This window comes from Phalaenopsis equestris, unplaced genomic scaffold (assembly GCF_001263595.1).
Source record: "Phalaenopsis equestris unplaced genomic scaffold, ASM126359v1 Scaffold000251, whole genome shotgun sequence".
NCBI classification, from domain to species: domain Eukaryota; kingdom Viridiplantae; phylum Streptophyta; class Magnoliopsida; order Asparagales; family Orchidaceae; genus Phalaenopsis; species Phalaenopsis equestris.
In genome coordinates, this window is record NW_018164693.1 from 1899425 (window position 1) to 1923285 (window position 23861).

The window sequence follows — 23861 nt, forward strand, 5'->3', positions numbered from 1 at the left end:
ATTCACACAATCTATATATAGTGCATTTTCATATAAAATAAATGCAAAAAAAATGGAAAAAAATATTGTGTCCGGAATTCAGAGGTAAGCTAATTTGTAAATATCAATCTTTTTGGGGGTTTGTATGTAATTATCCCTTTTTTTTATTTATTTTGGTTTTTCAACCACCAATAAATCCTTTGATTATCATGCGATTGGCATTATAATCTTGATTAAAAAGGATAGAAAATGATATGTTGCATTAAATATTTTTATTATATTGGGGTGTTTACATATATACCAGCTTTATGTATGTCACATTATACCAACCAAATCATTCATCTCACATAAAGACAAAACACAAGGTTGAAATGTGAAATATACTTCTTTTATGTGAACAAGTAATGTGACATGTATGTAAACATTGAAGTTTCAATGTAAACAATATGTAATTACAAAGGAATTGTGCGGTATATATGTAAATATTCATATTATATTTTTGCTATTTTTTAGAGATTTTAATTTATTTATTGCTTATTTATTGCTTTTTTGTAAATGGATTTTTTTTTTTGTGGAAATTATGGTATAATGCTTCTATTACATTTAGGGTTATAAATGAGTTGGGCCAAGTTTGAGTCATGAATATAGTTCGTCTTATGTGTGAACAAATAAGCTCGAGCTTGGCTTATGTTATTAAATGTATGCTCGCAAGAGCTTCACTAGTCAAACTAACTTGACCTCTCTCTCTCTCTATGAAAATAAGTTAGCATGTATATTGAGAAAGATGAACATCTCGAATGGAAGATACGGACAGTCAAACGAGGCTTTTGACAATTGTTTGGGTTGAATATTGGCGAAGGAGGTGTCTAATTCTAGCGATCAAGGAAACAGACCAAGAAATTTCCCCCAGAGTATAGGTCAACACGCAGAACGATCAACAAGAAACATCCATTTTTGAATTGACTGACAACAGACTCAAGACACGAAGAACGACCAACGAGTTTCCTATCGACCGAATCAATCCTCATGTCATATTACATGTGGATATTTTGTAATTACCTAAAGGTCCATCTAAAAGGCTAATGACATGTAATTTGTAGAATATGAATCAATTTCTTTAAATAGATAGCCAATGTCATGAATAAATGTTACGTGTTTTTTTGTTGTTTTTACTACCACTACTCTCTCTCTCTCTCTAACATTTTATATCTCGAGCATATTTGTTTCATTATTTGTTTGACATTCAAGCAACATGTTGCATTCCACTTTTATTTTTCTCATGGTGCATATCTAACCCTCAAAATTTTATATCTATATTTATAATCTTTTGATATCATAAATTTATATATGATATATTATATTTCACTTTTAATCATTATATTATTGATATGATAATAAAAGCTTGAGTAATATGCATGTAAATATAAATATTTAAATATTCGATTTGTGTGGTATGGAACTAAATGCACACGTGCGGGCGGGCATCAAGCGCGTGATCAGAAGCTGTGTATCACGTGAGCCGCAACCTCTTTTAACCCAAACCGCGACGGCTACCGTCGCATCGATTCCAGCATGCTCTCCACCGCCAGCAGAAAGACTAAAACGGCGGCGAAGCCATCGGGAACTCCATTTTCAACAACATCACCGTGCGGGGCATGCAAGTTTCTCCGGCGAAAGTGTGCTGCGGGTTGTGTTTTTGCGGCGCACTTCGGGCGAGAGCAGGTGTCGTCGCCGGCGAGATTTGCGGCGGTGCATAAAGTTTTTGGCGCACGCAATGTTTCTAAGTTTTTGAAGCTGGTGCCGCCGGACCACCGTCGCGAGGCTGTTGTCACTGTTTGCTATGAGGCGCAGGCTCGACTCTGCGATCCTGTGCTCGGATGCGTCGGCACTATCATCGCCCTCCACCACCAGGTGATCTTCCAGCACCACTGGTATTATAACCCCAGAAACTACATAATCTATTTTCACGTGTGAAATAAGTTGTTGTATATGCATCAATAACTCATAGTGAAATATATTCAGTTTAAATTTTTTTCTTATCAGATTTTTTTCACGTAAAAATTTATGATGTTCTTACTGATTTCTCTTATTTTCATTTGAATTTATGTTGGATTCTCGTACATCGCAGGCTAAACTAATAATTCGTTACTTTATCAATGTGAATTTTCTAGAAAGCATCAATTACTATTATTTAAGAAATGCATAGTTTAAATCATAAAAGATTAGTAATTACTTTAAAAAATAATAAAATTTAATATTTTTTTTAGTTTAAATAATTTAACAATTGGGTTGCCCCTCGATATATTTTTTTTGTCAATATTTAAAAAAAATTAAATATTTGATAATTTTATCTAACTAAAAATAATGTTGATTACACCCCTACCAATAGCATATCAAAATTTAACTAGATATATAATAATTATTATGCCAAATAAATTTTTAATATTTATTACTCTAAAAAATTTCTCATATTTTAATCCCACTTGACTTAAATTCAACTTATTTTTCTAAATAATATATTAAAAAAAAGGGAAAAAAAGACATTCTTTACTCATCTCCGGCTTTGCTTTCTAGATGAATCAATAAGCAATGGACTCATAAACCAAGCATGACCACCAAACATCCATCAACCTAACAAATCTCACACGCTTATTAATTCACACAATCCAGCTCTTCTCCAACCCATGCAATAAACCATTTCTACTTGACACTGCAACAACAACAACAACAACATGTCCCGATAACAAAAAAGTCCACATTTTGTAAATTCTCTTCTTCTCTCTGAACTTCCTCTGTCATGCAAGGTTGCGCAACTTCAAACTGAGCTCTCCATCGTTCAGTCTCAGCTAATAAACAGCAGGTTGGCGGCTGCAGCGGCGACGGCGGCGGCCGGAGTGTTTCGTTACTCCGAAACACAGCAGCAACTGGTGGCAATTCATCCAACTTACTCCACCTCTTCAGTTTCCAATAACTTCAACTTCAGTAGTTTTCCTTCTTCAGTTTTTGACGTCTGTGATTCTCACAGTTTGGAGCAGTGATGGGGAAAAGCTGGAAGGCAGTATTGTTCAGAATCCGGAAGGTTTCCGCAGTCAGATTTTTCAGCCCGAGCAGCATTCAATGTTATGAGAAATCAATAAGAGAACGATGTATGAGCAATGAAAGTATATTTTATCATAGTCATTATTTTACAATAAGAACTTGTGTTTTGTGCTAATTAATGTTTACTGCCGATCTTAATATATTAATTGAAAAGGATTAAACTAAAATCACAATTAATATTACATTGATTTGCTATAAGAAAATCTTTCAATCTAAGGTGAAAAAAATATGTAGAAGTATATTACTTTTGTTGCTCTTTAAAGATAGTACTCATTGTGTTAGAAAGCTAAGAAATTGACAAACTTTAAATATGTTTGATATCAAGAGGCTTGATCATAACACACTTGTATATTAGATGTAAAATTCAAAGACAATTAACTATATCAATTATGACTCATCGGTCCCTAAATCCATAGTTATACGAACCGAAGATTATTGACAACTCAAATTTTCTCGAAAAAAACAAGAAGAATAAATTATTGGATAAACGTTGATACTTTTATACCGTCAGAATATAAGTCAGTTTTTGAATTGCACCCATGAGCTTAAAATTGTCAGTAAACCGTCAATAATACTAAACGATGGTTTACCTTATTATAATCGATAGATTGTAGCCGTCGGAAAAAGTCTAAATTTCTGTAGTGATAATTTGTTGTCGGCAATGGCACATGATGTCAATACTCCAATTTTGTGGTGATGTTTATAGTTACGAACAAAAAATAACAAGCCGTTATTGCATTTCATCAATCGATAGAGAATGTTAATAAACAAGGTGTAACACTTAATATTTTAATATGTATTTCTAATTGGTAATATAGTATTGCTAATACTTTTGCTATTATTTCTTATCGCTTTAGGTTGCATGTGATTTATAATAAACATCCAACTTATGTTTCATTAACATTATTTAACATTCTTCGTAAAATACCATATTATCATTAAAATTATAATTATAATAAAAATTATTTTATTTAGAAAAAAATCATAATAAATTTAAAAATAGAATTAACAAATGAATAATTAGACTTTTTTGTATAGATCGTAGGGACATTAATTCAGGTCAGCAGGTCGGGTTCGAGTTCGACCCGACTCGACACAGACACGGTTAACCCAATTCTGACCCGTTTAACTTGTCAACCCTATTTTTTTTATTAAAAATTATACTTTTAATATTTAAAAGGTAACAATAGTCGAGCAATAATATAAGAGTTAAGAGTACAATTAAAATTTTTATCTTTATTCGGGTTATGTAAGGGCTTTCGGGTTCAACACGAATCCGATTCAAAATTTTCACGTGTCAAATTTTCAGACTCGAGTTAGCTTAAAAAATATTTGAGTCAATCCTCCCAAAAATCGAGGACTTGATTGAACTCTTTGGTGTAGACCAATTTTTGACACCCTAACATTTCACCGAGACTCCTCTTTCTTCTCGGTCGCTACTTTCCCTCTTTCCTCGCAGATCGAGGAAGGAGGAGGAGATGTCGACGCCGGCGAGGAAGCGATTGATGAGGGATTTCAAGAGGCTGCATCAAGATCCGCCGGCGGGCATCAGTGGCGCTCCTCTCGACAACAATATCATGTTCTGGAACGCTGTGATCTTTGGGTAGGTCTTCTTGATCTATCTGCTTCTCAAATTTTGCTTTCAGCTGTTTTGATTTGAGTTTATTTTTGTTTTCTGGAATGGATTTGCAGGCCTGATGATACGCCATGGGATGGAGGTTAGTGAATCAATTCCATCTGTCCTGCTTTAGCCCTTTGGTTTAGATGTTGGGTTTGGGTTTGGGTTTGGAATCTTTGATTACCTTCCCTTTCTATGTGAGATTTTTCGAAAAGAATCGATACGATAAGAATTGATTTGGTCATGAATTCTTCTTTTCTGTGAGTAATTACAGGTTTGGAGCTAAGGATCTTAATGGATGTATGAATTCTATCCCCCTAACAGTAATTTTTGGAGTGTGGATGTCTTGATTATGATTTGCTTGTTCTTATTTTTGCTGTTGGAAGACGAGGAGTGGCTGATGTTTCTTTACTGGAGTGGAGATTTGAACTTTTTAGTTAATTTTGTAGTTATTTGTAGCTAATCAATGCTTATGATTGTTAACAGAAGTGGTTTAGAGAATTTATGAGTTCAATTTGTTGAACTGATTCAGGATTTTGATGGTCTTATAGTAATAAACATCTCACCCTTTAATTTGGATATAAGTTCTGTAATGGAAATGATTACTCAGTTAAGGAATTGTTATTGGTTGATTATAAATCTGGCACTGAATTTGTATTTAGCTTATTAGATCTAAGCAGTGATGAATGATTGTGGAGACTACTGAAGTTCCTGTCAAAATTTACCTATTTTGGGGCATTTACATGCATAAGGCCCAATTCCTATGTATCTGCATATCTAGCACCTAAACTTTACTGTTTACATTTACCCCCCAAATCTTTCGTATCACATCAAAAATACTACTACTTTAGCTTTTGAAAAGCAAAATATACTTATACAGGCATGGATAAGGCGGCATATATGTAAAAATTGAAGTTTGGGTGATAGATATGTAAATCCATAGAAATTATGTGGCACATATGTAAATCTTCCTTGTTTTTTATTTGTTCCTTTGCTTCCTTAGATCTTTCATGTGATGTTGCTGTGAATCTCTTTTGTATTAGGGACGTTTAAGCTCACACTACAGTTCGCTGAGGATTATCCAAACAAACCTCCAATTGTTCGCTTCGTTTCGAGAATGTTTCATCCAAACAGTAAGTTTTAGTGTGAAGTTTCTGACATAAGCTGTGTTTTCTTCAACTTGATTGCCTTTTGCATTATCTTGTTGAGTTATAATCCTTACTAGTTTATAAGTAACAAAACCATTATGTTAACTTAGTTATGTGAAGTCTTCAAATTGAAATTATAGCTATATTTATCTAATCAAATCTTCTTATTCAATATTGTCTTTTTAAGGGACATTTACATACCTCACACAATATGGTGCTTTAAACCTATGCATGAAAAACCGTATATGACTTTTAAAAAGCGGTATTAGTGCTATTTTTGCTGTGGTATTAAGGAGTTGAGTGCAATGTGTGTAAATATGAAAGTTCGGGTTTTGAGTTATGTAAATTCATAAGTATTGTGTGCTAAACTTATGTATTACGTAAATACATAAGTTTAGGTTTTAAAAAGTATTTACATACCTCACACAAATGCATCATAAGAGTATTTATTTCATGATCAATTATTCAAGTTGACAGAGTTTGGGGTCTCTTTATAACAGTATATGCAGATGGGAGCATTTGCTTGGACATTTTACAAAATCAGTGGAGTCCAATTTACGATGTTGCGGCTATATTGACTTCTATTCAGGTATACTTTTTACAAGGGTTTACGTACAACAACAACAAAACCTTTATCCCACTAAGTGGGATCGGCTGCATGAATCTTTTTTCTTCACTGCATCCTATTTAGTGTCATATTTTTATTTAATTCTAATAATTAAGATCATGTTTTATACAATATACCCAAGTTTTCCTAGGTCTACCTCTGCCTTTCTTAACATAAGTTGAATCTAAAACACCTACTCTTCTAATCGGATCATCAAATGGTTGACGTTTAATGTGACCAAACCATCTAAGACAACTCTCTCTAATTTTGTCCGTCATTGGAGCTATACCAACCCTATCACAGATATATTCATTTCACATTCTGTCTCTAAGTGTAAAGCCACTCATCCACCTAATCATTTTCATCTTGGCAACACTAACTTAGTTTTATGCTTCTCTTTTACAGGGATTTATCTACGTGCCACAAAATTCTTATTTGTTTACATATCTCGCAACTAAATTTCAATAGTTACTTATGTAACACTTTAGTGTCACCTGCATGAAAATGTGTTTTAAAAAATTAATATTAGTGATATTTTATTCCATGCTAAAGATTTGGGTGTTATGTTAAGTAAATGTTGAAGTTTAGATATTGGATATGCAAATGCATAATAATTGTTTGGTATATTTGTAAATTCCGCTATTTTTTTATTATTCGTGTGCAGCTCCAGAGAAAGATCGAAGTCATTCATGTCATTCTTTCCAAACGATATTGTATAGAAGATCATTAAGTCAGCATTATACATAACTAATGAGTGTGACATAATTGCATGTATAGTTAGATTAACAGATTTTTAAACCTTTGAATCATGGTATTAGGGCTTGTTTGGGATCATTTTTATTTTTTTTATTTGTTAATATTTTTGCTTTTATTTTAAAAAATATGTTTGTTTGGTACATTTTTCAAGCCTTTTTATTTTTTTATTTTTAAGCCTTTTTATTTTTTATTTTTAGAAACAATTTAACTTATGATGATGACGATGATAAGTTAAGGCCAATAATGATGACAATGATGATATGTATATATATATATATAATAATAGCAATATTATTATTATTTTTATTCTGGATCTTCAGGAAGAGTAAAATGCGTGTGCATTTAGGCATCCATTATGCTCCACAAATTAGCAGTAATGGAACCATAATTGAATCAGCTCCAGCTGTTCTAATTATTGAGAAGATATAATAGCATGGCATTGTCACGCTTTTTGTTTGTATTCTGCTGTCAATCATTAGAAAATCTGACAGTAAAACCCTTATAATTTTACATTCACTCAGCCAAACACCAACTAACTGCATTCTGTCTCACTTGTTTGAATCTAAAAAAGCTTTTTCCTTTTTTTTTTTCTTTTTTTTTGTAAATTTACATACCACCTAATTCTTATGTATTACATATCCAACAACCAATTTTTGATATTTACACTTATCACACATTGATGTCATAAAACTATGCATGAAAAGGTGTATTTTGTGCTTTTAAAAATTGTGGGGTATGTAAATGCTCCTTTTTTTGACTTGGTAATTTCGAGGCTGAAACTATGATTTGTTTTGTTTTGTTTTTCCAATCAGTCTCTTCTCTGCGACCCAAATCCGAACTCGCCGGCGAACTCCGAGGCGGCACGCATGTTCAGCGAGAACAAGCGGGAGTACAATAGGAGAGTTCGGAGCGTTGTCGAGCAAAGCTGGACGGCTGATTGAAGAAGCCAGCTGCTTCTGCAACTACAGGCAAATGCTGTTCTTATTACTATTATACAGTGTTCTTGCTGCTCCTGTTAGATTTATCCTTCAATTTTCTTTGTGATAACTATCATTATCTGCTCATCTCTATGGTGTGTGAATTTATGAATTCTAAGCTTATATATAGTCTATCTCTCTTGTTTTATAAGCATTTTTATTTCGGCTGAATGGAAGATGACTAGTATAAATGGGTGCATTTTCATATCTCACACCTCTACTTTTTAACATTTGCAACACCTGAATCTTACATATCACATCACATAAAAAATGATAAAAAATGCAACCATTTTAACTTTTAAAAAGTGAAATACACCTTTTCATGTGTAGGATACCGCATGTAAAAATCGAAGTTTAGGTTTTAGATATGTAAATACGTGAGGATTGAGTGGTATGTTTGTAAATCTTCCAAAATGGTTATGAAAATTCATATAGGGCTCTGTGAATGGTAACTATGTTATTTACATATGCATTCTATATTAATAAACTAGTATAAATCTTGAGATTGAATGATGTTAAATATTAGACATGTCAAACACCATGTTTTTGTATTATTTTTTTATATAATGTAGTTATAGGTATATGTAGAAAGAAAATCAAAATAAGAGTTGTATAGTTTAGGGTTTGTGATTGAATCTTGTGATTGCATGATTCATAACCTAGACATGCCAAACATTTATATTTTATAATTGGGGCGATTTTGGCACCCAAAACATTGCTATTTACAAATCAAGCACCCTCTTTTATGCATTTTTCAAATTCTCACTCAAATATCAAAGGTCATGATAAAACCCCAATACACATTTCTCATTTTTTATCAAATTCAAAATAGTTTGACCGTGGCATGCGCAAATGCAACGATTTTATGCGTCAAAAAATTACCTAGGTGCTTGATTTGTAAATATCAATATTTCTTGTCCTATGCATGTGATTATCCCTTTATAATTTAGCTATATGTTTGAATCATTGAAATGATATATAATCTTGTTAGGCTTAATTAAAACCTTATGATATATTGAACTTTATAACAAAAACAATTAACAAATTTGAGTAGTATTTTAAAATTTGTACTCAACCCTAAACACTTGAGAAAAGGTGACAAATTCATCCTCAAATCCTTTAATCCAAGAGAAGACACAACTGAGAACTTCCAAGCTTTGTGTTGGTCTGCTAGAGTTCCAAGCCTTAGGGGCGCCTAATGATTTTTTATTTGCCGTATTTATAGACATGCCAGCCAATTCTTGTGTATTTATATACCCAACACCTGAATTTTGCCTTTTTACATTTATACCACCCAAATCATGCATGTCCCATAAAAAAATACCAGCATTTTAACTTTTAAAAAGTTAAATAAAACTTTGCATGCATACACAAGATGGTATGCACCTAAAAATTGAATTTTAGCTGTTGGATATGTAGGGGTGTAAACAAGCCAAACACGAGCGAGCTGAGGCTCAACACGAGTGAGCTGAGGCTCAACTCGTGTTCGGCTCGTTTATATTTCGAGCTCAAAAAGTGTGTTCATGTTCGGCTCGTTTGCTTAGTGAGCCGAACACTAGTTGTTTACGAATAGAGTCGTTTTGACAATCCTAATCACGTAGCCATAAGAGGTTAAGAGCCGGGGCAAGATTTAAAATTATTGTTTATATTAAAACATCATTTGAATCTAATTTAATAATTTTTATTCTATTTTATTATATTATTATTATTTTGAAAGGTTTTAGGGGTTATTTTTGAGGGAATATTGCGCCACTCTTTGAGAATGATATGCCATCTTTCTGATAGTATAATAATTCACAGGGCTTGCTTTATTTCGCCTCCTGATTAATTAATCCATATAACTCATGGTTTCCTAGCAATTGAATTTAAATTTATTTATATTTTGAGAACCTTTCTTTCCTTTCAATCTTACAAAAAGAGCAATCGTAACCTTTTTCTCATTCCAATCTCAAGTCGTGATCATAAATTTACATAAATTCGATGTAATTCTTTACCCATTTACGTATCTAAATTTACATAAATTCGATCATAAATTTACATAAATTTGTCATAAGTTGGGGCGTTTACATATATACCATCCAATTCTCATGTATTTACATATCTAATATCTAAAATCTAAAGTTCGCTTTTTTTTACATTTATACAATCAAAATATTTCCATAAAAAAATACCATTAAGTTAACTATTTAAAAAAGTGCAATACACATTTTCATGATAAGGTAAGGTAATAAGGTAAGGTAGTATATATCTATAAGGTAGTATATATCTATATATATATATATCAGAATTGAGTGGTATGCATGTAAATCTTCCTCATCATAAAAGACGTGATTTGACCACCACTTTCTGCAGAATGGAGCAAGTTTTATATCACAAATCAGGCTGTTTTGCAAGCAAATGAAAGTAAAAATAGCCAAAAATAATGCCAATAATGAACCAATAAAAGGTAATTAATATAGGAACATCAATAGTTTATTAAAATTGGAGAATAAAGATGTTCAAAATTCATACAAACTAGTTTACTTGATTTCTAAAGAATCACATGTAGCAGGAACATTTAATTTTACCAATATATTTTGCAAGTCCAATTCCTTAACTAGTTTTCCATACTAATAGTGTAGCATGCAACTCAATTCCCGTGTATTTACATATCTAACATCTAGACTTCAACTTCTACATATACATCACCTTACCAATACATGAAAAATGTGTAATTCACCTTTTAAAAGTTTTAAAAAATGGTATTTTTTATGTAAAACATATAGTTTGTAGGACAGATTACGAATTCAGATTGCATCTTAAGTTAAATTAACATTAATCCATTAGAAGAACAAAATAGTGTATCGACATAACAGTGCTCTATATATGCCAAGCACCATAAGACTATGGAAAATGAATAATTTTATCAAAGAAAAAGAAAAAAAAACTGATTGTTGAAACTACAGGGACCAGGGTGAAAAATGTACACAGCATATATTGGTGAAGGAACGAAGAAGTCAAGAACCTGTAGGGTTTCCTCAAATGGAGGGCAAGTCATTGAAAACAATTGAGTATTTGGTTCAAGCATCAATAATAATCTGGGGTCCCATGTATTCTATTCCGACCATCTTCAAATCTTTAGGGGTCTCAATTTCCTCTAACCAGCAAAAGGAATCATCACCCCTTCCATTCCCAGCATAGTTACCATCTGCAGAAATTTAGAATCAAAGGATGAGCCCACACAGTCATTAAATGCAAATTATCATTTTTTTTCTATGGCAAGCACGAATTCTAAACTATCAATAACTACGGGTACCTTTTCATTAATCTACAACTATTTTGGCCCTTCACAAATGGTCGGGAAATCATTTTGGCCCTTTGCAAATTGTTGGGAGATCATTTTGGAGCTTTTCTCTATACAAATTACAACTTTTTCGTGTTAAGTGCATTTGATACATGTGAATTTATATGGCATTTTAAATAATGTTACATTGATTGATGTGAACATTCATGAAAACAGCTTGATTAAACGCAAGTTATAGTGTAGTGCAATGTAACAATGCATGCCTAAGACATGGAAACCTGCAACATCAACATACATGACCTTGGTAGTAAGTTCAGTGATGATGAAAAGGTACTTTTAATATCAGTTATATTAATAATGTAGGTGTGCATGCATTAAGATAATACTGCATTAGAAAGAACGGCAAACTAATAACATACTAGATTTTATGTGTTGAATTCAAATTTGTCAGATAGATCGTGCCCAAGGAATAGAGTGTTGGACCGAGGAGAGTTGATTGAGTGGGGGAGAAATAAGAGAGGAGAGACAATAGGACTTTTCCCGGCCGGAGGGAAATAGAGTGTTCCTGGGCTTGTGGACCAAGTTTATTCCATAAAATTAGATGTTACAAATGAGGGGTGCCCACAAAAAAGAGCCCCCCCACCCCATGACGCCTACATCATGAAGCCCTCCTATTATTGAAGATAGAAGGGGTAGAAGGTAAAAAAATTACATATTTAGCTATGTTTTTGAAGAAAGAAGCAAAAGATATTTTAGTCATTTTATTTCGACCATTGGATCGTCTCAAGATCGATGTAAAATTTCATGTTCATGTTTGTCGACCGACTAAAGTGAGGTGACCGAGAGAGAGATTTTGGTCGGTCGATTGAAGTGAGATGGCCGAGGGAAAGAACTTGGTCGACCGACTAAAACGAGATGGCCGACTATTGGATTGCCTCGAGATCCATGTAGACCACTTTTTAGTATATATATTAAGTTTTCTAATTTTCTTGCTCATTTATAGTGACAACTACAATAAGCATAAGAAAATTTATAAATCAAACAAGCATTGAATATGTAATTTACTAATGATATTCCATGTTAGGCGCTTTTCGTATTTAATTTTGGTATCTTTGTCGTCATATGCTAAGTCTGTCATTCTGGCGTTTTTCCTGTTAGAAGGAAGTTGTCGTGCTCTGATGGTCGGTTGGAGGGAAAGTCAGTCGCTACAGGAAAAGTTGGCCTTCGAAGGAAAAGTCCAAGCATTGCTCGCCACGGAGGAGAGTCTTGTAGTTGTTCGCCCCGGAAGGGAGTCTTGTATGTGCTGGAGCAGAGTTTCGAAGTTGTACACCTCTCGAGGAGCATGTTGTTGTCGGGTGTTCACTTTATGATTTGGGAGCATAACGATCGTTTTTGCACTCATCACGGAGCTTTTCATTGTCGTGTGTAGATACATCCCACAGGCTTCTGGCGATTATTAGACACCCCTCGTGGAGCTTGTCCCTACCGGTGCAACTTTATAATTTGGGCAAAAGACAATTGTTTAAGCACCCCTCGAAGAGCTCGTCGTTGTCGGGTGTCAAAATGTCCCATAGGCCTCTGACTATCGTTAGACGCCCCTTGCGGAGCTTGTCATTGTCGGGTGCTAACTTTATAATTTGGGCACAAGACGATCGTTTACACACCCATCGCGAAGTTTGTCGTTGTCGGGTGTTGATACAGCCCATAGGCCTCTGTTACTAATCACAAACACTCTTGGCATCATTGTTGGTGTTTGTTATGCCTTTGACCGATCAGACGTTCTTAGCGTCGTTATCGACTGTTTCTCATACTTCTGACCTATCAGATGCTCTTGCCGTCGTCGGTTTTTCTACCCGGGTTGGAGTTCCCCGAGTGCTGGAAACAAATGATTTGATAAGTATACATATAAAAGTATGTAGAAATTGAGTGGTATATAAAAATATGTAAGAATCGAGTCTTATGTAAATTTTCCCTGTTTGGAAATGGTTGGTCGTAGGTGGAGGCATTGGGAACAGCCGATTTGATGATCGTTTGTTAAAATAATGATTCTCTTCAAAGGATGCTACAAAAATATTGACAATCTTAAATGGTGACCGTAAAAAAGTCATACTTAAATGGTGTCACGAATTAGTGGCGGTTGGTTATAAGTTAAAAAGATTAACTCGTCACTCTATAAATCCATGCAACTCTTAATTGTAATATGTCACACAATTGTAAATACAAAAAGAGGATAAAAGTGAAGAGAGCGAGAGGTTTTTACAATATAATTTCTACACAAACTGAATGATAACTTAATGGTCGCTAGCTATAAACTTAATGAAAAATAAAGGGGATAACCTTATTGAATGAGTGTTACACTACGCTTAGACTGTAGTTACAAAAATTAGAATTTGAAGGTACATTTAAGTGACTTTTATGGTCCCTACCAATGATAACATTTCATTTGTAATTAAAATAATTCATCGATATATATATATATATATATATATATTTATTTATATATATAAAAGAATTGGGCGACATGTATGAAAAAATATAAAAATAAGAATTGAGTTTTGCGCATGCATATAAGATTTTTTGTTTCTTCCTCGGTTTCGAGTTGGAGCATAGTAGGCAGCCGAGTGGTTGGTCAGGGTGATCGAGCAGCAGTTGATTGGAGGGTGTTGTCGGGTGTCGGTTTGGACAAATAAAGCGGTACATTTGATAGCTTCGGATATGAGATTTTCATAGTTTTGGATAGAGGCAAAGCGATCACAGATGGATTGAGACGGCCAATACTCGTGGCGTCCGACAGGAGAAATGTCAGTCATAGGGTGATTTGTTGGAAGCATTTATAAGATTTGAGTAGTATGCAAGAAAACATATAAATATGCAAGAATTAAGTGGTATATATAAGTCTTCCCCATTTCAGAGGCGGTCGACCAACGGGTGTCCGACTGGAGCAGAGGTGTGCGCTTGGCAATGTGGCCAGAGAAGTGCTAAAGTCAATTGACAAATACATAGCAGAGCGTTGATCGACTAATTAGCCCGAATTTAACTTGGATTTTACCAAACACTCATGTTTTGAAAACCTAAAGCCTCGGATTTGTAAATCTTGTATCGGTGCTCCATTGTCTTAGATAAAAGTGGAACGGTCGGAGGTAGGTCGCTAGGAAGATAGGTTGAGCAAATTACACACACACGCGCGCGCACGCACACACACACACACACATGTGTGTGTGTGTAAGGATGGAGTAGTATGTAGTCCGGTCGGCGAGATGAAGTGCGGTCAATGAAATTCGGGCAGCGGTGAGAACCCCACTTGCGTCAAAAGTGAGATGTGGAAATGGAGTTTGTTGTTAGAGAAGAATAGTAGAATGGAGTAAGTGAAAAAGAGAGAGAGAGAGAGAGAGAGAGAGAGAGAGGGCGTGCGAAAGTGAAGGTCTCGGTTGGAGGTGATGGAGATAAAGCTCATAGCTTGAGAGGCAATGAGGATTGAAAGTGTGGGCTACAACTGTTTCTACTAGATCTATGGAGAAATGCAGAGAAAGAGATGAGGTTTCTAAAAGATTGTCGGAGATGAGGAGTAAAGAAAGTGGATTCGCTTTTACGCAAGTTCCCCTTATGTGTTCTTTGTTACGAGTTTGTCTCTGAAGAGTTTTCTCTTGGTGTTAGCTCGTCTTCTTGTTCATATCACGATCCACACTAACTGCAACTTTTAGAATGTTGAATCCAAATATGTCTGATAGATCATGCCTAACAAATTGAGTATTGGACCGATGAGAGGTGATCGAGAGTGGAGAGAGAGAATAGGACTTCCCCCGACCGGGGGAAATGGGGTGTTCCCCGGGCTCATGGACCCATTTAATTCCATAAATTAGATATTACAAAAGAGGGGTGCCTCAAAAAAGGTCCACCTTCTTTTACATCATAAAACCCTTCTATTTATAGAAGATAGGAGGGTAGAAGGTACAAAAAATTAAATAATTGGCCAAGCTTTTGAAGTGAGAAGTAAAGGGCACTTTAGTCCTTTTTATTTTAACCGTTGGATCGTCTCGAAATCTGTGCAGACTTTTATGTCCATGTTTGTCGACCGACTGAAGCGAGGTGGCCGAAGGAGAGAACTTGGTCGGTCAACTGAAGTGAGGTGGCCGAGAGATAGAGCTTAGTCGTCCGACTTGAGGTGGCACACTACTGGATTCCCTTGAGATCCGTGCAGAGTATATAATACAATATAAACAATATACATGAATACACGAAATTGAACCCCAAAGAAAAAAAAGTAAATATTTTTAAAGTTCATTAATTGTCCATTGAGAAGAGTCGTGGAGGCTCGAAGGAATTAACGGGAATGCAAATACATATTACCTCATAATTTCATATTGTGTTTGGTTTTAATGTAATTAATAAAAAAAATTGAATGTATCTTAACACTGTGAACAAATACATTTTTCATCTTTTACAATTTCATACCAAATCCTAGCAAAAAATCGAAAAAATAAAATTGGATACTCTTGTAACTCATCCCCCCCCCCCACAAAAAAACAAAAGCTCAATCTTTCATTAACCAAATAAGAAATAAAGCTTTCCACTCAATTTCTCCTCAACCAAGCAAATGGATGAAAGATAGGTTCCATTCAATTCCTTTACCATTTTTCTTTCAATTCATTTTCATTTACAAGCTTGCAATTTCTTCAAACTAAACAGAGCGTTTTAACTTTGAGGTATTTACAAACATACCATTCTCAATTCCTATGTATTTAAACATACCATTCAATTCCTATGTATTTACATATATAACACCTAAATGTTACTTTTTACATTTATAATGCCCAAATCTTTCATATAACCTAAAAAATACCACCATTGTAAGTTTTAAAAAGTGAAATACACTTATTCATGTATAATTAACGTACCACTTATGTAAAAATTGAAGTTTGGGCGTTATAGTAAAAATTGAAGTTTGGGCAGTTTGGGCGTTATATATGTAAATGCATAGGAATTGAGTGGTATGTATGTATGTATGTAAATCTTCCTTTTTAACTTATTCTCCTACATGTCATTTCATACAATTAAAATAGTATCTTATAGCCATGAACATCACCCGATACTGTATTTAAGTGCAAGCTACTATTGCAATATCACATAATGCAAGCAATCATCAATACATACCTGTGACATCAACATATGAATAATCCCTGTAATAAGTGCAGTCGCGATCATCTTCTATCGAATAGGGAGGCCCAAGGATATCAAGCACCGCACATGGGGTAATGGAACGAAAAGTGTGGATGTTTCCTCCAGTTGTGGGATACAGAATGGAAGTTTCACAAGGTGCAGTAAAATCAGAATCCTCAACTATTTTTGCAAGTTTACCTGAAAAATTAAGCATCCCTTGTTATAAAAGACAGAAATGGCCATACAGAAATGCATAAATTGGCATTTAAGACAAGGTAAAATCAGCTATCAGATTATCCAATTAGTAACCACTTGCATTTTGCCGACGGTGCATTTTTATCTGGTTTGTAATCACCAACCCAATCACATGATTTTATATGCATCGTTCCCAGGAGTAATTTGCTGAAAACAGTCATCCCTGGATGATTATGCAGAGGGATAACTGCGGTCGGTGGAAGAAAGAATATACACATCTGCAAGATAGAAAAGAAACACAATTTAATTAATTAAGTTTAGATTGGGCTTGTGTCTCGAAACCATCAACTGTTACCCCCAATGACTGAAAAAAATAAGAATATAAAAAGGAAAATTTTCCGTGACAATAAGACAAAGGAAGATTTACATGCATATCACTCAATTCCTACGTCTTTACATATCTAACACCTAAACTTCAATTTTTACATACATGTCTCCTTACCTATGTATAAAACGGTATAATTCACATTTTAAAAGTTAAAATGATGGCCTTCTTAATGTGATATGAAAGATTTGGGTGTGATATGAAAGATTTGGGTGGGGTATAAATGTAAATATTAAAGTTTAGATGCTAGATATGTAAATACATAGGAATTGGGTGGTACATGTAAATGCCCCTAAGATAAATGGAGAACGAACAAGAAAGTACAATGCAACAATAATGCTTTTTATAACCACAAAATTTCCTACACAGATTTTACATGTACTCACAACACTTCGCTGTATAGATTCAATTTTGTCAAGCGTGCCCAACGGTTAACAATAAAATGTTTTCTTTCCGTGCACATGCGGATGCAGAATAAAGGTAAAGTGAGATTATTAAAAATGAGAATGAACTACATTCACACAAGCAATGTAGCTAGGCGCTCATGCACCTTACGGTACAATCCAATAGTAAGCAGGATCATGCATTTTTCATAGTTTTGAACAGAAGTAAGAAATATTATTTTCGCAGCATTATCCATTTTTTTAATGCAAAACCAACATAAATTATGTACCACCACAAAATATTCCTATGCTGTTTCTCCGTGTGTTTTCCAAAATAGTACTGCAAAGAGTTCAAGGATCAACTGAACAAATTGCAAAATCATACCGAGAACTTATCGCAGTTGTATAGATTTGTATAAGTTATAATTGGGGGTTCCTTAGTTCTCCTTCCCTTGAAGAAGAGAAGATCTGTGCTTAAACCAACATCCTCTGGCTTCAGGTTATCTGTAAAAGAGAGGTAATCAAAGCTCAAAATTTCAACGACAGATATAGTAACTAAGCTTGGGAACTGAAAGCAATGTTCCTGAAAGTAACGCAGCATTGCACAAAAAGAACAGAACCTGATGGCAAACCTTTGAAGTGCATTACATTATGCTTATGATATTAGTTGAAATTTATTAGCATTAGTTATTTTGGTGTCTTCAAAGCATATCACGGCGAATGTTGCCAATTATAAGAAAATCACACGCTGATGGCCTCGCCCATGCCCATAGATGATTGGCACACTTGTGCAATGGTCATGCCATATGAGGTTAAAAGTACTAATATTGTTAAATAAGAAATGAAAGGAGTGGCAATTTATGTGCTGAATAAAAGAAAAAGAAAATTTACATATATATCACTTAATTCCTATGCATTTACATATCCAACACCTAAACTTCAATTTTTACATATATTCCACATTGCCTATGCATAAAAAGGTGTATTTCACTTTTAAAAAGTTAAAATAGTAGTATTTTTATGTGATATGAAAGATTTGGGTGGTATAAATGTAAAAAGTTACATATGTAAATACATAGGAATTCTGAAGTACACATGTAAATGTCTCTAAAAAAAATATGTCACAGCTTCATCTGCTCGACATGGGAAAATGAGTGCCACGAATTCATATGTTTAATATGAAAAAGAAAACATCATGGATTGCAACCGACCAGTTTTAACTTTTAAATGTTTTGTAATTAGTAGTTCTCAATTAAGTTTAGGTAATTTTGGATATAAATGCCCATTGGGGTAATAAACGAAGCAAATTTTCTTGCCACTACTTCTCTATATGATACCCAGAGCAAGGGTAAGGTCATCTTTCCAACACTTGTTTTCTCCTCTTTCATTCATTTTCACATCGTGTCTTTTTTTTTTAATTTCCCTTCCAAAAAATCGACCATAATGAATGATAAAAATCAGAATAAAGAAGATTCCCAGTTGCTACAATTCTCGTATCATTTGAATGGAAGAAACTACCTGAAGTAATCTCAATAATAAAGCATTTCATGAAAGGAAAAAAAAAATCCATCAACTAGTTGATCCTCCATCGCATCTAAAAGAGACAGGTTCTGCGCTTAGGATTAAGCTGGTGTCATGATCATGTCATAGTTATGAAACTTAAAATGCCTAAAATCAGTGAACAATATATATTACTAAGAACCGTAAAAGGTATTTGAGAAACTATAAAACAAACTAAAACGTTAAGAAGCTACACCCAAAAGAGGTAACTTCCTTGTCATTAAATATTTTAATGAAATGAAGATCTGTTAACTAGAGTTAAATTACAATCAAGATATCAAGATGAAATGTAGAGATAGCATACACACTCTCAAACCATTTTAAGAAATAGAAGTGTTTGAGTTTTTTACATAACTCGATAATAAATTCTATCAAATTTGTATTCAGATCCTCGGCAAAGAGGACTTATTAATCTTAAATGAGGCATTCTCACACATACGAACCGAAAAAAGAAAATTGATGAGAATACTTCACACTTTCAAATCCAAAACATTGACTATAAAAAAAACATGCTACCCTCAGATAAATGACTTTTTGGCACTAAGTTTTCCTAAAAGAAGGAAAAGTTCTTCCCCAAAAACATTCCGTGATGAAAAAAAAAAAAAGGCATAACAAAGAAAATATTGAAAAATTCATGAAAAAAAATCTACGGTGAAAGGTTAATAAAAAGGCGAGCTTATCTTATTAAACTAGAAGACAACAACAACAAGCCTTTATTCAACTAAGTGAGGTCAGCTATATGCATCATTTTTCTCCATTGTGTCCTATTGAGTGTCATATTTTCATTTAATTATAATAAATTAAGATTACATTTTATACAATATACTCGGATCATTTTAGGTTCATGTCTATCTTTCTTAACATAAATCGAATATCAAACATCTACTCCTAATTGGATCATTAGATGGTCAACTTTTAATATGACAAAACCATCTAAAAGACGGCTCTCTCCCTATTCTTGCCCGTCACTGGAAATACACCAACCCTTTCACAGATATATTAATTTTGCATTTTGTCTCTACATGTAAAACCACTCATACACCTTAGCGTTCTCATCTCATCAACAATTAACTTAGTTTTATGCTACTCTTTTATAGTCCAACATTTTGCGCCATAAAGCATTGCAGTTCTCCCCACCATCTTATAAAATTTTACTTTAAGTCTAAGTAGTATTTTTATTTCATTACTCCACTTAAAACCATCCAACTTGAATTCTACTAATAAAATCCCCATCCACCATCACTTTGAACAATAGACTTGAATATCTAAAATGCTTACTCCTTTTAATGATTTAATCACCCATTGTTACAACTCTATCACAAGATCTACTATTACTAAACGTATAGTCCCTATATTCAGTTTTAAATCTACTCAAACGAAAGTTTTTGGACTCAAAAGTAGACCATCATAATTTAAGTTTTTTTCTTGAACTATTTCTCTAGTCTTATCCACATGAGGGATATCATCGGCCAAAAGCATACACCAAGATACATTCTCCTTTAAATGTCCAGTAAGAGCATTCATACTAAAGCAAAAAGATATAGACTTATAGTCAATCATCGATCTAATCCAACTGAAATAGGAAAATACTTCGTCAATCCATTTGTTCGAAGACAAGCAACAACTCAAGTATATATACCTTTAATGACTTGAATGTAAGTCGTATCAACACATTTCTTTTTTAGCTTTCCAAAGAACTTCTCTTAGAATCTTATCGTAAGCTTTTCTAAATATATATTAAAATAATATGTACATCATCGTTATTCTCTTTGTACTTCTCCCTCAAACCTCTCAATACATATATAACCTACATAATAGACTTGCCCGACATGACAAACTGATTATGAGAAATCTTTGTGTCATGTCATAACCTATGTTCAATTACCCTCTTCCATGATTTTAATGAATAACATGTTAACTTAATTCCTCTATCATTTGTACACTCTTGTACATCCCATTTATTCTTAAAATGGGATCAAAATACTCCTCTAATTATGCATCTTTTTAATTTTTAAAATAATATTAACAAGTTTAATAAACAAAGAAATTCTTAAATCTCCTAAATATTTTCACACTTCTATAGAGATATCATTAAGTCATACTAATTTTTCACCCTTGATTTTCTTTAAAGCACTATCAACCTTGTCTTTACTAACGTTATGATAAAAAAAAATTATTATTATTGACAATATTAAGAACACTAATGTCGATCGTATTTTCAAAATTTTATTGAAAAATTTATCAAAATATCTCATCTACCTATGTTGAATATCTTCATATAAGAAAAAGTACTTTTTGAATTTTCATCTTTCATGCACTTTGCTTAAATTAAATCTTTACTTCTTTTCTCTTTTTTATTTGTTTGTTTATACATATATATATATATATATTTTATCATCTTTAGTATCTAATTTATTATAATATCATTAAAAATAGAATTTTTAACATCACAAATATTTCTCTTGGACTCCGTACTAGCCACCTTATTATCTTTCTCAATTCTCTAAATTTTTACTTTTAAATCAATTTTTATAAAAAAACTTCTTATATTTTATTTTTCTTGCACAATATTATTCCACCATCAATTATTTTTATTTATAAAATTTTGTTCTTTTGATTCTCCAAGTACATTTTTTGTTATTTATTTTAATAGTACTTGTGATTTTATCCCATATAGAATTAACTTCTTCATGAACTTCTAAAATCTTAAAATCTTGAAGTTTGCTCATAAAAATAATTTTATTTGTCTTTTAAGTACCCTCATCTAATTATATGATAATATTTTATTGTATTTTTTTTCTTCCAACTTTTCATCTTAAAATCCAAATTTTATACTTAATGTTGAGTGCTGATATTAATCCAAATTTAATGTTTCATTGTACTTAATGTTGAGTGCTCATCATAAATCCAAATTATTTTTACTAGGAATGATCCTATAATCTTTGCATTATCGACGATCTCCTTTTTCTCATAAGAAATAATAATTTTTATTTTATTATAAACATTCTTATAAATAATATAATACTCGTTTTTTCTTAAATAAAGTATTAGCGATAATAAAATCAAAAGCAAAGGCAAAATCAAAAGAGCTCATCTTAAAAAAAAAATAACAAGCTAAAGAAATTCCTTGATTATCTCCAAATATTTATAGAGCAATGCTTTTGAGCTTAAAGTGGTACAGAGCTAACTCTTATAGTTTTAATGCCTCAGTAGTTCCTCTAAAGTTTGGATGATAAATTTATGAGCCATTAATCACATGGCAAACCTTGCAATAGTTTTTAAACCTACAAATTTTGTTCATAGTAATAGAAAAACAAAAGCAACCAATAGCCATAATTGCATGTCAAAAAAAATATTCCTACTTTTACATTTAATAACCACTGCTATAGGTCAAAGAGATATTCCAACTTCTACATACACTCTCAACAATGTGCTACATATTTCTAACCTAGTACTAAATCTTCTATTTATTCACAACTCACCAATAATCATAGCTGAGGTGAAAGGTTTTACTAATCATTATTTATTTTACGATCTCACTCCAAGGCAGATGATTGGACAAGCTGCAGAAAAGAACAGATTATACCTACTTAAATACAATAAATGCCTATCATGCTTCCTTAAATTTACATTAAATAAAAACACCAATTGAGACCATCATTATAAAATAGGATATCCCTCCTTCAAAATCATAGTGTATATTTTCTTCTCTATTCATAAAAGTTGATAGTGAAAACTTTTATCACGAAACTTATAAAATTGTTAAACAAGTTTCATTTCTTTAAAGTGAATATAGATCATGTACTAATTTCATAAAAAATCACTCTAATATTTAAAAACTTGAAAATTTTCTAATATTTTTAGAGCTAAAAAATTCGACACATTCATTGATATTGCACTCGAACTATATAGATAATTATCAAATAAAACTATGACATCACTCATATTCTTCCAATTTTTTTCTCTATAATGTGCCCTCATTAAAAAAATCAAGGTTGATAATGGTTAAGATTATTTTAATCAGATAACATAATCTTTCCTCATTAAAGAATGTTTTATTTATCAAAACTGAAAATTTGACATCTTGCAACAAAATGGGTTGATAGGTGTTGACCTCATTTTTTGTGAGGTCTAGTCTTCCTCTTAGGATTTAGGATCTAGTCTTACGGATCTCCCTTTGACTATCTTAGAACCTTAGAAATGAGACCCACCTCATTTTAGAAATTCGACCTACTTCTGTCCACTTTTGGAGTGGTATCGACTTCGTGGTATCGACTTCTAGCACTTAGAAGAATGAAACTGACATGAGGAAACCCAAAAGGAAATCCTATAGGACCTTTTTGAGTCTTAGGGTGGCCTTCTGCACAATTCACACTCCCGCGCGCACAAAACTTTGTAATTCGGAGAGTCGACACGTCCGATCGCCACAATTCGCATCGCTTGCACCGTTACCTGTCGAAGGCTTGAATAAACCTTTTGAGACCAACGATTGCGGGTCAAAATTTTGTGAAATTTGAATTTTGAAGCGTTTTTTGACCCGATTATTGACGACGTCGTCCGAGCGACCCCGGATGACAAAACAGACTGCACCGGCACGTCCGAAGCGTCGATTTTGCCCAGGGAGGACACCCATTTTGTTACAACGCCGCGCGTGAATAAATCGCATATAATTTAATATATATATATATATATATTAATTTATATAAAACCAATT

The 23861-nt window shown here is 33.2% G+C and overlaps 2 protein-coding genes across 3 annotated transcripts in view; one reads left to right on the forward strand and one right to left on the reverse strand.

Annotated features, from left to right (window-relative positions):
- The first annotated feature begins 4437 nt into the window (after window positions 1-4437).
- Window positions 4438-8355, forward strand: LOC110024310 (ubiquitin-conjugating enzyme E2 2-like). Its single transcript, XM_020724200.1, has 5 exons — window positions 4438-4681; window positions 4771-4796; window positions 5740-5829; window positions 6345-6433; window positions 8020-8355. The coding sequence occupies exons 1-5, from the start codon at window positions 4557-4559 to the stop codon at window positions 8146-8148; spliced, it is 459 nt and encodes a 152-aa protein (XP_020579859.1). The 5' UTR covers window positions 4438-4556; the 3' UTR covers window positions 8149-8355.
- A 2626-nt stretch (window positions 8356-10981) lies between these two features.
- The window catches only part of LOC110024226 (plant cysteine oxidase 2-like), a 21626-nt gene continuing 8746 nt past the window's right edge, over window positions 10982-23861 (reverse strand). Inside the window, exons 2-5 of one of the 2 annotated variants that reach the window (XM_020724063.1) lie at window positions 17973-18091; window positions 16941-17097; window positions 16619-16822; window positions 10982-11371 (exon numbers count right to left, since the gene is read on the reverse strand). In XM_020724063.1, the coding sequence (XP_020579722.1) occupies window positions 11244-11371; window positions 16619-16822; window positions 16941-17097; window positions 17973-18091 (608 nt within the window). In that variant the 3' untranslated portion in view covers window positions 10982-11243. Of the gene's footprint in view, window positions 11372-11482; window positions 11578-16618; window positions 16823-16940; window positions 17098-17972; window positions 18092-23861 lie in introns of those variants that run through there. The other variant, XM_020724064.1, reaches the window with a different exon arrangement.

What these genes read in the sequence shown, in the direction of transcription:
- LOC110024310 (XM_020724200.1), top strand. Translation starts at nt 4,557, where the DNA reads ATGTCGACGCCGGCGAGGAAGCGATTGATGAGGGATTTCAAGAGGCTG. An exon ending in TGATACGCCATGGGATGGAG is followed by an intron (nt 4,797 to 5,739) that starts GTTAGTGAATCA and finishes CTTTTGTATTAG; the next exon opens with GGACGTTTAAGCTCACACTA. An exon ending in CTATATTGACTTCTATTCAG is followed by an intron (nt 6,434 to 8,019) that starts GTATACTTTTTA and finishes TTTTCCAATCAG; the next exon opens with TCTCTTCTCTGCGACCCAAA.